Source organism: Phycodurus eques, chromosome 1 (assembly GCF_024500275.1).
Source record: "Phycodurus eques isolate BA_2022a chromosome 1, UOR_Pequ_1.1, whole genome shotgun sequence".
NCBI lineage: Eukaryota > Metazoa > Chordata > Actinopteri > Syngnathiformes > Syngnathidae > Phycodurus > Phycodurus eques.
In genome coordinates this window covers 8906230-8922520 of record NC_084525.1, presented here as the reverse complement: position 1 = coordinate 8922520, position 16291 = coordinate 8906230, and the positions used below count along the sequence as shown (strand labels likewise).

At 40.4% G+C, this 16291-nt stretch overlaps 1 protein-coding gene across 6 annotated transcripts in view; it reads left to right on the top strand.

Moving 5' to 3' along the window:
- fmnl3 (formin-like 3) overlaps positions 1-16291 on the top strand; it is a 48083-nt gene that overhangs the window by 17954 nt on the left and 13838 nt on the right. For 5 of the 6 annotated variants that reach the window (XM_061675813.1, XM_061675797.1, XM_061675780.1 and 2 more), the window contains exons 2-12: positions 5086-5169; positions 5252-5332; positions 5419-5495; positions 8919-9002; positions 9667-9813; positions 11652-11760; positions 11917-11993; positions 13085-13178; positions 15549-15623; positions 15694-15804; positions 15886-16035. In XM_061675813.1, the coding sequence (XP_061531797.1) occupies positions 5092-5169; positions 5252-5332; positions 5419-5495; positions 8919-9002; positions 9667-9813; positions 11652-11760; positions 11917-11993; positions 13085-13178; positions 15549-15623; positions 15694-15804; positions 15886-16035 (1083 nt within the window). In that variant the 5' untranslated portion in view covers positions 5086-5091. The remainder of the gene's footprint in view (positions 1-5085; positions 5170-5251; positions 5333-5418; positions 5496-8918; positions 9003-9666; positions 9814-11651; positions 11761-11916; positions 11994-13084; positions 13179-15548; positions 15624-15693; positions 15805-15885; positions 16036-16291) is intronic. The other variant, XM_061675823.1, reaches the window with a different exon arrangement.

Here is a 16291-nt window from a genome sequence, read left to right as displayed (position 1 = left end):
CTTACCTTATTACATTTGTTGTTATTATTATTTTTCACCCATTTCAGCTGTTTAACCTGACACACATTTGCGCCTCAGGTGTCAACTGACACAGTGTATGAAGGTGTTTTATGACTCCCCTGTATCATTCAAAGACACTACTTTTTACACCCCCAAATTTTAACCTAGTAAATGTACAACCCCAATTCCAATGAAGTTGGGACGTTGTGTTAAATATAAATAAAAACAGAATACAATGATTTGTAAATCATGTTCAACCTATATTTAATTGAATACACTACAAAGACAAGATATTTATTGTTCAAACTGATAAACCTTATTGTTTTTAGCAAATAATCATTAACTGAGAATTTTAGGGCTGCAACACGTTCCAAAAAAGCTGGGACAGGTGGCAAAAAACACTGAGAAAGTTAAGGAATTCTCATCAAACATCGCACAGGTGAATTCGCTACATCCGTAAGTGTGACTTGAAACTCTACTATGCAAAGCAAAAGCATTTTATCAACAACACCCAGAAACGCCGCCGGCTTCTCTGGGCCCGAGCTCATCTAAGATGGACTGATGCAAAGTGGAAAAGTGTTCTGTGGTCCGACGAGTCCACATTTCAAATTTCTTTGGGAAATTGTGGAAGTCGTGTCCTCCAGGCCAGAGGAAAAGAACCATCCGGACTGTTATGGACGCAAAGTTCAAAAGCCAGCATCTGTGATGGTATGGGGCTGTGTTAGTGCCAATGGCATGGGTATCTTACACATCTGTGAAGGCACCATTAATGCTGAAAGGTACATACGGGTTTTGGAGAAACATATGGTGCCATCCAAGCAACTTGTTTTTCATGGACGCCCCTGCTTATTTCAGCAAGACAATGCCAAACCACATTCTGCACGTGTTACAACAGCGTGGCTTTGTAGTAAAGGAATGCGGGTACGAGACTGGCCTGCCTGCAGTCCAGACCTGTCTCCCATTGAAAATGTGTGACGCATTATGAAGCGTAAAATACGACAACGGAGTCCCCAGACTGTTGAACACCTGAAGTTGTACATCAAGCAAGAATGGGAAAGAATTCCACCTACAAAGCTTCAACAATTAGTGTCCTCAGTTCCCAAACATTTATTGAATGTTGTTAAAAGAAAAGGTGATGTAACACAGTGGTAAACATGACCCTGTCCCAGCTTTTTTGGAACGTGTTGCAGCCATAAAATTCTAAGTTCATGATTATTTGCTAAAAACAATAAAGTTAATCAGTTTGACCATTAAATATATTGTCTTTGTCGTGTATTCAATTAAATATAGGTTGAACATGATTTGCAAATCATTGTATTCTGTTTTTATTTATGTTTAACACAACGTCCCAACTTCATTAGAATTGGGGTTGTACATCACATGTTGTTTTGCACAATGGGTTATTGTGTATGTGTCTGCTCTATTTGCTTTTCACTTATTCAGAATCAAATAAGTACTCTTGCTCTTTGCCTGTGCTTTAGTATGCATGACTGCCTTAGAAAACAAGACAAACCGCTCAGCTCCAAACCTGCACATATGCTGGGGCTGATACTGTATCTGGGTTTAATACAGTTTTGTTTTTTTGTTAACCTCACAATCAGTCTTATGATCTGTGTGGCATTAAACAAACACACTTAGTGCAATTGGTAGTTGTCATGTATTGTTTACATTGTATATAAAAATGAAGGTTAAGTGTTTTTTGTTTTCAAAATATAGTTGCTGCTGATCTTAATAATCACAACTCTTCGTCTATTCTCTGAATGACACATTATATCGGCCTCATGTTGATTGTACTGATAGATTGTAATGAAGCATGGAAGATGGTGAGATAGTCGTAGGTAGCATGTTTCCCAGAAGGACTAAAAAAGCAGGGGTGGGGGGGTTGACTAGACAAGCAAGTTGTGATCAAATTTTGTTCTATAAACAGCACACATTCCTGCTGTAATTCTGGACATCTGGTATGCAAGTTGCTTCTCTTTTTTTCTCGTGTGGCATTTGTTAAGCACAATTTATTAACATGTAACATCTGCACATTTGCTTCATTGGTAGCTTCCAGCACTTTTTAGCTTGAATTGTTTGTTTTTATACAATGGTCAAAGGTTTTAGAACACCCCAGTTTTTTTATTGAAAGTCGATCCATTTTTTTCCCCCCATTTTCAACACCGCTTATCCTGGTTAGGGTCGCAGGGCGCTGGAGCCTATCCCAGCTGACTTCGGGCAAAAGGCGGACTACACCCTGAACTGGTCGCTAGTGAGTTGCAGGACACATATAGACACGGACAACCATTCACACTCACATTCACACCGTCACTGAGTGGGAACTGAACCCAGGCTGCGCAAAAAAAAATAAAAAAATTAAGGTTACCAAAAGATGTACATTTTAGAATTATACAAAAAGGCATTGTCTCCAGACTTAAACACCATCAAACCGGTTTGGATTGATTACATGCTATCCATTGTAACTTCAATTGTTTATTTGTTCTGCGCTTTCATTTAAGAATATCATGAGACATTGAACTGCATGAATTTCAGTACAAAACAAGAAGGAAAATTGGGGCATTCTAAAACTTTTAAACCGATAAATGTAATTTTGAGCTAGCTTTACTATATATTTTGACAGTGAGTGCTGAACTGAAAATGCTAGCTTGTCCATCATTAATGAATGATCAGTGTTTAAAATCTCTTTGCAAAGATAATAATGCTCAGTTTGAATTGCTCTTTTTTTACCTTAATAAAGCTTGGAAATATTAGAAACAGCATTTGATGCACTAAGCCATATGATGCACTAAGCCACTAAAAAATACAACCGCAATAATAAACATATTGTTACACTTATATCTCCGAAACTGAGCATTAATTGATCTGTAAAGGCAGAATTTTGCATACAGCTCATGTTTTTGAGCTCATTAGATTATACAAGTGTACCCAATGAAGTGGCCTGTGTGTGTATGTGAAAGCAATAGCGATGCACTTGTGTTTTTGGTTCACTGCAGACAACGTGATTCATGAGCAGACAATGTGGTTCCAATGTGGAAAAGTCAGCTGAAAATGCGCTCGTGATATTCCCATAACTGTAATGGGAACAAGTGTTTTTCCATATAAACTGCAAAAACACTTATTGACCAGCTACGTGAACATTGTGGGTCCACAGATCAGTTGTGCTTTAGACTTGAGGGTGTCTTTTATAGTCACAGGTTAAGAGTCAAGTTGACAGGTCGTTTGTGGTCAGGCTCATGAGGGCACTGTTGATGTGGGTGTAAATGAGGGTTAACAGTGCAAACAATCATGTTTATTCAAGGGTGTGTACTACCAGTTGAGGACCTAATTGGTCCTAAAATGTAATCATGAGGACCTAAAACATTTTATGTCTACAAACACAAATGAGAGCAGTTTGAGTTAAATTTGCCTTGGTTGCCTCGGGACGTGTGCCGTCTTTTTTTTTTTTTTAACTGCAGGATTAGATGACACAGCTCTTGGTTCTGATTGTGGTTGTTAAAGGGGAAGCATGGCCTCAATACAGAGACACGCGCTGCCACTGAAGTCCCTCTCCTGTTGTAGGGTGCCGAACATAAACACGGGAAGTGATATCATGAAAGTCCCCAAAATTTAAACTGGGCTCTGACGTTGGGAGCACAGGCCTATAAAGTTTCTGACACCCACTCAGCCATTAGGAATTGTAAAATTAACACACATAGCTGACTTAATTGGAGAGTCTGGGCTTAGATTTAATAATAACCGAGAAAATGTTCTATGCATTAACGTTAACCCACTGAGTAACACACTAGCTCATTCATGACACATCATGTTTACACACAATGTAGCCAGTTATAGTGACTATCATATTGTATCATATGTTTGGTAATTTAAGCTAAAGTTGAAATGGACATATGGAGTACAACCCAATTTTCAGAGCCATTTGTTTGAACTAAACTTAAACTACCGGTCACGTATGGGGAGTAACTGGACCCAAGAGCAGGCGGAGACAGATGTAAAATGATGAACAGTTTATTGAGGAAAGGTTATGGAGGTGGTCTTGGCTGTGTTGGCAGATGGCGACGTGGACAGGTGGCAGGCAGCGGATAGAACAGGTAGTTGGCTTGGTGGCAGGAATGACAGTGGTCAGGAACACAGGGGAGCACTGGGAACAAGCAGACAAGAGTTAACAAGGGAAGCAAGGAACATTATAGCTTACTTGACATAAGGTGGGCCGTGGTACCCCTAGGAGAGGCTGCAATACTTAGGCAAGGATTTCTGGGAACAGGCGGGCTTATCTACACCGGTGGTGATGAGGCTGATTGAAGACAGGTGCTGAAAACAGAGAGGGGCGGGGGGAGAGAGGACACAAAGCGCCCTCCCGGCTCCAATAATGGAACTGCATGGCACTATATGATACTACCTAAATTCCATGACAGTGAGACATTGAAATTGGTCTCATTTTGCAGTTCTGGATGAAGGAAGTTTAATTACCTGTTGCAAAATAGGGCATTTTTTTACATTTCCCCTAATTTCTCAGTGAATAATGCACAGATGCTCATGTCAAAGAAGGTGCTTATCCAAATTAGAATTGTTCATATTCCAAAGTTATTGTTTGAGTGTACAGTGCCGTGAAAAAGTATTTGCCTCTTTCCCAAATTCTTATTTTTTGCATAATTTCCCCACTTTTAAAATCATCAAACAAATGTAGTTTTTTTTAACCGTATTAAATAAAATCACGTGGTTTACTTACTTGGGTTATCTTTGTCTGATATTTACATTTGTTTGATGATCTTGAACATTAGTGGGGAAGCTACGGCAAAAAAAAAACAAAAAAATTGAGAAGGGGCAAATACGTTTTCATGGCACACGTGGATCTTTTTAACGTGTTAAGTGTTTCGAGATCTGTGTCACTCATTGATGTTCCATCCATCTATTTTCCATACTCCTTATCCTCACTAGGGTCGCCAGCTGACTGGGCGAGAGGCGGGGTACACCCTGAACAGCCAATCGCAGTCATTAAAGTTCAAGCTGATTTATTGTACCAGACGCTTTGATAACTGGGTTTGATAACTAACATTTTTATATAATGTGCACTGTATATATTTTCAGAACTCTATGAACCTGCCTCCAGACAAAGCCCGGCTCCTCAAGCAGTATGACAACGAGAAGAAGTGGGACCTGATTTGTGACCAAGTACATTCAGATTAACTCTAGTGACGTAACTCAATTTAATGAACAACTGAAATTACATGCATTTATCTTGTTTGGCCCACAGGAGAGGTTTCAAGTGAAGAATCCACCACACACTTACATCCAGAAAATACGAGGCTACTTAGATCCTGGTGTCACCAGAAAGGTTGGGAACTCAATTAATGACAAGGCGTCTGATCAGCTACCCAAAAGTGGACATAAATAAAACACTGCTTTTTTTGTGTCTCCCAGAAGTTCCGTAGGAGGGTCCAGGAGTCTACCAAAGTCTTAAGGGAGCTGGAGATATCTTTGAGGACAAACCACATTGGGTAAGCGTCCATTTTCCTGCTCTACATCTGTTTCTCACTGTGTAAAGCTAAAGGAAAGCCTATTATTGTTTTCCCTAGTGAAGAATAGTCCTTTCATTGCTCTCTCTGGTGCCTGGATCTCCCTCCCATTGTTTTAAGTTGTCAAGCTCTGCAGCTTCACTTCATAGTCTTAGAATGCCCAGATGCTAGCCATTGTGTTCCCGCGTCCACTCCCCCATGTGTGTTGAACAGGAAGCTTTGTTGCGTATGCCAGAAGGACAGGAAGATGGAACCTTTGTAAAGAGAAAAACACACACAAGGATACTTTTTTTTTACACATTTTACACCTACTAGAGCAAACATCCTCTTTTGTGATGTAATTATATCACAACTTTTCCCACCTTTTTAGCTACATTTTTATCTTCACAAAATCATGTGCTGTAGTGACTTGCTACTAGTAAAGAGAAAACTTTACATAGCAGTATAATTGTACTCTCCCTACTGTCTGATGTGTTTTCATTTAAGTTTGCAGCAGACACAACTTTAAAAGATTAAAAGATACAATTTTTAATCTCAATTTGCCCCACACATGTTGCTAGACAGAATTCATCAAGCACATTCATGACTGTCCCACCGGCCAATGGAAAAATAGTTTGAAGGACTTGACAGAGAGCCGCCATGGAGGAGGTCAGACAGGCACGCAGTCAGGAAATGACTCAAAAACACCACTACAGTGATGCCTCGGGATACGAGTGACTCGGCTTGCAAGATTTTCGAGATATGAGCTGTCGGACAATTTTTTGGTTTGACTTGCGACCAAAATGTTTTGGTGCATGCGCTGTATGGTGGCAGTCAACGCAACTCACTTCACAAAAAGCAACAACAGTATAGCAGATTCTTCAAATTCTTCAAAAAAGAGGCTTCAAGCTGTTTATTGCCGATCTCAGTTCAAGTTTAGTGTCAAACTAGACATAAAGAAAAGAGAACCTTCAACTTATTCACTGCCAGCCTTCCCAGTTAACATGGATATTTGACTTCTAAAGCCGTCAATGGCAGTGAATGTGTTAAAGAAACTACAGTTTTGCCTTAAATCTAATTAACATAATGATAACAAGCAATGCAAAACGCCACAGATGGGCTAACAAATAGCATCTATGTGGAGGTATTGCAACACTTTGAGCAATGGCTATTTTAACACAAATGGTGCGGAGCACATGTAGTGCACTGCAAAAGAAATTATGGAAATTACTGCATCATACTGGGTCACTTATAGTAGTTGTGAAACTCTTTGTTTGTGTCTCCATGACTGTATTATACTGCCCCCCCCCCGCCCCCCCCCCACCCAAGTGGTCAAGGTGGGCACATCAAAAGGAACAGCAATGATTTAATGAGGCACTTAGTTTTCAATTCTTTACATTTTCTTTAGTTACCACTGTATAAGGATTGTGAGACTGCTCTGTATTTAATATAAATTTCTGCTATCAGGAAAAACTGTGGTGGGATACTGCTTTTTTGCTGTAGATCCAGTGTTGCTAGCAGTATTCCAGGAGCAGTGGGACGGCTTCAAGTTTTCCATAGCGTTTGACCCCCCCCCCCCAAAAAAAAGAATGCCTTCAATGCATTTCCCAGAAGTGGAATAAGGTGGGATCATTTTCAGGAGAACTGAGAGCGCGTGGATGGGCTTGTGTTCTTTATGACTGTCTGAGTCTTATTCCTGACATGGCCCAAAAAATGTGAGCTCGCCGCGGCTGGGTGGAAGGGGAGGTGGTGTGAAGAGAAAGGGGTCAGAGGCAAAGAAGGGGGGAGTTTGCAGACAGGAAACCAATGATCATGGCTGCCTTCACACGCACACACACACACACACACACACACACACCCCTCCTCTTCCCCCTGTACCTAAACTGCTTTGTTCGTTTCCTCTCGTCCATCCCTCACCTCCCTTTCCCTTTTCCTCACTTCCCTCCGACACTCCTGCTTGCTTTCCTGTCTCTCTCAAATAATCATTCAGATAAGAAACATTTACATCTATTTTAGGACTCACTTAGCCCGATACTTTGTGTTCAAAGAAGAAAATCCTGAACTGAGCCCACATCCTACAGCTGTATTCCCTCCACATTTTTTTCTATGCAGTGGTCATTCCTATGTTTTGAGTTTCGATAAAAATGAGGTTCAATTGGGTGGAAATCGGAGGCCTTATTCCATTTTGCTTTCCATTCTATCTTTGCCAAGGTCTTCGTGTTAGGGAAGAGAAGAACCCCTTCAGGGCTCACTCAAAGGATGATACAATTCTAGTGAGGCCACGAAAGACATTGCTGTTACTGAATATGACCACATAATCGCAAAGGTTCAATAAACTGACCTGTACTACAGATACTAGTTTACTGTAATTGGTTCTTCACCACGCTCGTAACTCAAAACACACATATCTCAAATCTTCTTTACCCCTTAAAAATGAATGAAAATGTCATTAATCCATTCCAGTCTCCGAAATAAAACGGACAAATAATGTGTAATATGTTTTTTAATGAGACAAATAGCACTCTATATAATATTATACTTTATAAAAACCATACAGTAATGAGAGAAATAAATATTATTAGGAATTTAACAGTTTTGTCACACGTTGTCATTCAATGCGTACGTGCCTTGGACACCTGGGGGCAATATAGGACAGACAGACGGATGTATTGTACTGCAGACTAAGCTCCTCCTCTCCGGTCCTCAGTACAGTAGTAATATTTATTAGTCGTTCTTAGCTGAGCATGAAAAATATACTGTATGTCTGAGAGTATTGTTATGTAATCTCTCTACATGTGTTGCTGCACAGGTTGTGTTCAGGCATCCGCTGCTTAAGGGGTAACAAGAGTGCCACACAAATGCTAATTGTTAGCCAGTGTACCTATAGAGTTTCCCATTGCATGTTATCATTCAGGTAGCAGAGGCTGTGTGGTTGTTTTAAATCCACAACAATAACAAATTATCAGCTTGAAACCTCTTTCTAAAGAATATTTACTCATTATATCTGCCAAACGGCCGCTTGTTGGGAGTTGAGTTGTGTACAGCGCTCCGATCTGAAATTTATGCTCGCAAATCGAGCAAAGGAAACGTCCGATCGACCGTTCATATTTTGAAAAACTGTAAGTTGAGTCACTTGTATCTCAAGGCACCAATGAATATGGTACTGTAAAAAAATGCTTAACCAAGTTATGTTCAATAACCCTATTTTAACTCCAAATATCTTCATTTAACAGGAGAGCAACAAGAACAGGCAATGAAGTCTTGCCCAAAATTTGCGTTTCAATTTTTTAAATTCTTCTCCACCTTCGCACATTTTAGTCTTTCTCGCTGCTTTCTATTCATGTTGAAAACCACGCTCCTACGAAGAAGGGTTTTGCTCTTGATTTTGTTGCTCCGCTGACCTTCTGTGTTCCGCCTGCGTCATAGGTGGGTCAGGGAGTTCCTCAACGATGAGAACAGAGGTCTTGATGTCTTGGTGGAGTACCTCTCCTTTGCCCAATGCGCTGTCATGTGAGTATTTTTACACACGGCCGTGGCACGTGATCTTTGCCGTGAACGTTTCCTAAAAGGAACCGGGCTGGGCAGCTGCTGCTAAGTAAGCACGCTGCGTCCTGCTGGGCCTAAAGAGCTGCTTGTGCGTCAAAAATGTGCTGTGGGCACATTGCATTCTTTGGATGTGTTTGTCTTGTTGCATAATTGGCAAGCTGAATGTGGTATCGGTATACTACAGTACACTGTGTGGACACAAGTACTGGGACACCTGTTCATTACACTGACAGGAACATTTCTCTCTCCTCTCCTCTAGGAAGATGATTAGACACAGTCATTGTTATAGTGCATCCAAAAGATATATTTCGATACTAACCTCATCCAACCATGCCTTTATGGACTTGCATTATAAGAAGAATTAGGTTTCTCGAGTCAACACCCCAACTTATGAACTAATTGGTGAAGCGGTGTCTCAAGATTTTAGCCCTATAGTGTTATGTGTATTATTTAATGTTTGCCTGAATGAAAGAGATTTTCTTTGCTGAGCTTTATCGTGCACCTATATGACGGTCTTGTGATAACTCCCTTGCCGCCTTGCTCACCTAACCTGCGCCCCTGCATCTACCCACCCCCACCCCCTGCACCTCTGTGTCTGCCGATTTGTGTACGTGTGTGTATGGCCCAGGTTGGATTTTGAGGGGCTGGAGAATGGGGAGGATGGCTTTTTGGAGAAAGCTAAATCTTGGAGCAGGTCCATAGAGGATTTGCATCATATGAGCACTCAGCCCTTCTGCAACACACTGGTGCGGTCGGCCCGCCAGTCTGTCCTCCGGTATGTATCGCTTAGCTGGCTTCTGTCCGCTATTACCTGGTATTGACTTGCCCTGCTAACCTAATGTGCGCTGTGAACATGCATTAGCATGCTAACCCGTTGTGCTGGTTCTGTCTGGTCTAAAGGAAAGCCCTGCGTGCTCAGTATCTTATGAGTCTTGCATCACAATTAAAACTAAAATAAATCTGTATCAACAGTCCTACCTCATATGTCCAGATTGTTTAAGTTTTAAAATATATATTCAATTAAATATAACGGTCTGCTTTTGGTTTGGACACATTACGTCAGGAAATATAGTAGACAAAAATGACAAATGAATACAACATACACTATACTATACGCATTGGGAACTGGCAATAATAACAGATACAACTGGACACTGAGATCCAATTACAGGGTTATTTTAAAATCCTCCCTTTACAAAGACAGAAATTCTCAGATTTGATTCAGTGTCAGAAAAGTGTTCATCCAACTATATTGTTATAAATAATATTATTATTGTAGGTGTCACGGTGGAAAAGCGCTCCGGCCCGCCTGCATGGAGTTTTCATGTTCTCCTTGTGCTTGTGAATGTCTTCTCCTGGTATTTCGGCTCCATCCCACATTTCAAAAACATGCATCCATTGAATACTCTTAATCAGTGATCCTCAACTGGTGGATCAGGACCCAAAAGTGGATTGTGGAGCCATTTTGGGTGGGCCGTGGACAGGAAGCAAACATTTGCAGGAGGTCTTCAGTTTACGACGGTCCCGACATCCAACATTTTGCGGTTACAAATGGCGGAAGAATACGTTTTCATGTGGTACAAGAACGCAGGCTCAGTTCGTGACTTATTTACTGTTTTTCATTGGATGATTTTTTTAAATCTATGGTTTAGATATGTTCTTCATAGAAATAATTACTTACTGTAATTTTGACTTTACTGCTACGTTGGCATATATTAGTAATATATTATGGTGCGTTAAGACTTTTTTTTTTTTTTTACAATTTGGTCACGTTGATGCTGTATGAGCAGTGAAATATTTAACGTGCATGCCAGGTCAGACTTACCTTTTATTTGGAAAAGAACATTATTTTGACTGGCATATGTCAAAAACATTATTACTTGGGGTGTAAATGCAGGGGCAATGAATTCCCCGCAATTGATGGCTGTTGAATTCAAATAACCATGAGTGAGCAGTGAATGAGTTAAACAGCCTCTCACATAAAAAAATGTCATTGGTGTTTTTTTTTGTTTTTTTTCAACAACATAATGATTCAAGGCTGTTAAAACTATACGGTAACTGAATTGTACCATACTGAGAAATGTTTTTAGGGCCTACGATAGCAAAATATTGCTAATGTGTTACAGTTCTACACCAATCACAATTACAGTATTCTCTCTCTTCTGGCGTTATTCAGAACCGAGCCTTGATGTAGTTGTAAGAAGAACAGTAGAATTGAGAATGTTTAAAATCTTGTATTACAGTACGTGAGGTATAAGAATCAGAAATGTTTACTTAGGACGCATGGGAAGTGCACGTCACTAATAATGTTATGTGCACATGCTGACTGTATGAGTCAGTTACGTAATTGCCCTGTCTCTGCTGCTCTTGACTTTCGGTTGACAGCGGCGAGGAAACCAGGCATCTCCCATCATGCATCTGTAACCTCAAAACCCGCTGTCTTTTAATTCTGCCAGATCTCATTCTCTCTCACGCCTCTCAGCACGTGACATGCACAAGAGTCATGTGAATGGCAACTGAAGTGGAGGACTAAATCAGACGAGCTGCGCTATAATAGAGCATATTTGAAGTGCTGAATTGTGACCAAGTGATAACGTTCAACATGTGTTGCAGCTATGGCTCAGTCTCCAGCAGCAAAACCATCAAGAACTCCCGACTTGTAAGCCAGAAGGATGATGTGCATGTTTGCATCATGTGCTTGAGAGCCATTATGAACTACCAGGTATCAAACTAGTGTTGCTAAGTGGCCCGAAATCACATCACAACATTGTATATTTGTCATGACACATATATATGCTTTCTGTACTGTGATGTGCTCCATATATAGCTTTTTTTGTCTCACCACATCCTGTTGTTTGTCTGTCTTCTCTTCATGCAGTATGGCTTCAATATGGTCATGTCTCATGCACACGCTGTCAATGAAATTGCTCTCAGTTTGAACAATAAGAGTTCACGGTAAGAACTAATGTATCGCCATCACGTTGAATGCAGGGTTGGGACAAACAAAAGTACTGTATATTAGAATGCATTGTGTTGTTATTTTGACAACTAAATAGTCATGGTTGCTTACTCACACTTGCTATTGGGGCAATAGTCACTGGTTATCTTGCTCAATTGGAATCATGTATAAGTGGCAATTATATGACGCATGCAGTATTTGAATTTGAAACATGTCAACAAGTTTATTGGTAATCCAAACTGTCTGTCAATAACAAAGGGTAGTTTGTTCACATTTATTATCTTAGCACCCAAGGCTTCTCAAGGGACAAAAGGCATTTTTCCAAGCCCTTCACTGTAAAATTTGAACTTGTTACAGGTTAGTGAATTGTCAGTGACAGGATGTGTTCTTCAATTGTCACATTAATATTGTCATCAGATTGTCAGAAGTGAATAACAATGTGTAATACTGATTTTATAATGAAGAATTTTACTATCTGCAATTGGCTGGCGACTAGTACAGGGTGTACCCCGCCTCTCGCCCGAAGATAGCTGGGATAGGCTAAAGCAAGCCCGCAACCCTAGTGAGGATAAGCGGTACAGAAAATGGATGGATGGATGGATGGATGGATCTTACTATTTTGCTACATCAATTGTCAGACTGTATGCTTTACAAGTTCAGATCCTAGATTCGCCCCTAGGTTCAAGCCTGCAGCCTGCTCATTTGATATGCCTCCCTTTATCCATGGAGCTAACCTGTTCTCTGTAGTTGGGAATGAGAGGTGTCCATGCAGACAGTTCGTGGAATGTTTATTGAAAGGAGATTAGTGCTTAAACCTTAGTGCCTGATCACTTCATAATGAAGACTTGGGCCTGGTGTGTGTGTGTGTGTGTGTGTGTGTTGGGGGGCACTAAAAATCCTTAAAGACCAGCAGCCCTCGGTTCAGCCGTATCATTATTAATAATCATACACTAATTTTGAGATTGACATGCATTTATTCCTGCAGTCTAGAACTGAACGGTCCTGCTGTACAAAACTTGAGAGTATGATTCAGTGCTTGCTTTTGAACTTTATGTGCTGTCCTAATGAGTGCCTCCCATACTTTCAGGACAAAAGCCTTGGTCCTTGAGCTGCTGGCTGCCGTCTGCCTCGTTCGAGGAGGTCACGAGATCATCCTGTCAGCATTTGACAACTTCAAAGAGGTGCCCAAAGCGAGACTGAATGCAATTTGAGCTATGTTATTATTTGTTTCAAATCTGAAGTTCACTGAGTTAGACCCTATTGATAGAATGTGCAGGAAAGGTTTAAAACAATACATTTCTCAACATATCATTAGAAGTCAAAACTGTTAAAAAAGACATTCAATATTTTGATGTTTAAAATGGCCTCATCGCCCATTTGAGTTAGTTGTTAGTTGTGTTGGAGGCCCGCGGGGCCAGCGTGTTGGGATGAAAGTTGTGGAGCTCTGGAAGTTGTCACCTCGACAGAGGGTGGAAGGGAAACTCTGTGGTGACCTGTCGGAGGTCATTCATCTCATTAGGACACCAGATGTGAAACAACCCTTAACAATGATAAGGATCAACGCCCTGATGGCGAGCAGAGGATTGCAAATGCTTGCTGAGTGTCTTCCTGCACAGACATCTTAAATACCAAAACAAAGGAAAAATGGTACAGAGCGCAAATAAGCCCACTCATCAAAACAAGATGTTTTCTTTATTGTGGTGTTTTGTAAGTCTTTTTTCCCCCCGAGCCCTTACAAGTAGCCATTTACTGGTAGTTTATAATGGCCGTTTATGTTTATTTTATTGAGATCTAAAAAAAAAATTTACTAAAATAAATAATAATTTTAAAAAAAACAGCAAAAGAATTTACTGTGAAAACACCAATGTTTGTATATACTCTTCTCTAAGTATTTTTGGTCAGAAGATTATATTATTTTCAGTTGACTCGCCTTGCTATGACTAGTGAGGAAAAGAATGAATTGTTTTAAAACACAGCATAGCTTCTCAGAAGGATATCGTATGTTAGAATGTCTTTAAAGGACCTATAGCAGCCAGATGACCTATAATTCGCTCACAAGTTCTCTTTATGTATTTTTTGCCCCAAGAAAATAAAACTGGGAGTAATTTCCAAAAATATCAAACTGTTTTGGAGCAATTGGCAAACAACTAATTGCTCTGGGAACGACCCCTTTTACATCACCAAAATCGATGCGCTGCTATGTTTTAGTGTTACGTCAGCGGCAGAACTGGAGACCAAATTCGCTGCATAGCCCATGTGGACAAAGGAATGTATTATACTATAAAGTGGCGACATTTACTCATATTTTGTATATCGTCACTTTTAGGCAGAATCCCCCACCTCCAAAATGACAACTTTTCGTCAAATTCCTTTGTTCAATTTGGTATTATTGCTATCATATACCATTGCACACTCACATCAACAACAACACAACAGCACCCCAAAATTTATGTTTAATCGCTGATTTAATATGCTAAAAAAAAAAATCACTAATTTATTATGCTGTCATTGATTATTACGCTTCTTTGATTAAAATGGCATGAACATGGCGCCGGGCGGCAACTGTGCCCATCAGAGTCCGCCGTGGTCACACTGTCCAAAAGCCTTTTAACTTCACAAAAGCAAACTCCTGTGTTCAATCAACTTCCCAAACTCTTCTTCAAAGGTGAGCGATGCAATCAATACAACGAACTGACTAAATGAATGAATCTACATGCACTTCATATGGCTCATGCGACTTCCTTCCTTCTACAGCGAAGAATTACAGTGATGGAGTTAAAAAAAAAACAAGCCTTCTAAAATGTGTCTGACCACACTATATTCACTTGTTATTGTCTGCAAAACATCCAAACAAACACTTCTCAGACATTTTGCAGATTTGAGAGCGTTTATAGGTTTGTTCTCAAGCTATTTTCACCACTTTAAATTGGTTTATATTGCGTAAAACTAACATACAAATTAGGGACAGACCAATGGTATCGATTTGTGAAGTAGCCCATAACAAGTAGCAGTATAAGGAAACGTGCTCGTCTTCTGCTGCTGATATTAGCAGGCTCAGGCAGGTTTTGACCTAAATGTAGACAGGCCAAAATCTGGCAGAAAATCAATATGTCATCAAAAAATAAGCCTAAAGTTACTACTGAGTCTATTTTGGGGTGATTTTCTTTCCTGCAGGCATCGTTTTAAAGTCCAGAATTATGGAATAAGTTCCAATATTCGCATAATGCTAAGTAATTATTAATAGGTATTATCTATTAATTTAACCGAATAACAGGTGTATCGGGGGGGACATTTTAAAGATAACTGTGTTGATAAGATGAAATAAATCCTAAAATACATTGTGAACTGTAGAGCAAACGATGGAATCATAGTCATAGCTTTTCTATACTATATGGGGCTCTTGTCTAAGTGGGGCATATTTCTCTTGGAATATTTGTTTCCATTTGCAGCTTGGCCTCTAACTCATTAAACAGATGATGTCAGTGTCCTGATGATGAGATCATGTCATATAATCATGTAATATTAGAAAGGTATCACTTTGGCCCTTGTAGGTGTGTAAGGAGAAGCATCGTTTTGAGCGCCTGATGGATTACTTCCGCAGTGAGGAGGGGAACATCGACTTTATGGTAAGAGCAGCTTTGTGTTCTCGTATTTTGCCGTGACCAGTGTCTAAACGTGTTTTGGTCTGGGATCCAGGTTGCTTGCATGCAGTTCATCAACATTGTTGTGCACTCAGTGGAGGACATGAACTTCCGAGTCCACCTGCAGTTTGAATTCACCAAACTAGGACTGGACGACTATCTGGAGGTATCTATCGGAGGAGATAACGTTGAGACTATGTGCTCTGTTCGGTATCACTAATGATGTGATGTTATTTGCCCCCATCAGAAATGTAAACACACTGAGAGTGACAAGCTGTCGGTGCAGATCCAGGCCTACCTGGACAACGTGTTCGACGTGGGTGGTCTGCTGGAAGATGCCGAGACCAAGAATGCAGCACTGGAAAAGGTGGAGGAGCTGGAGGAGCACCTGTCTCATGTAAGTGCACCACCTGGTCGAGACCACCAACCCTGCTCACTGGGCCCATCTATTATAATTTACCCTGTGAGTATATGTACAGTGCGCAACTTAGCTGTTCCAACACTATAATTATAATGTACAGTGTTTTAGTTTCATAAGTGGTTCAGCATAATCATGGGGTGGGGAAGTTTGGAAAATGTGGTGCACGCAACAATCCTAATATTGTGCTCATGCTGGCTCCTTCCATCTTTGCATCCCACGCTGCCTTGCAAAG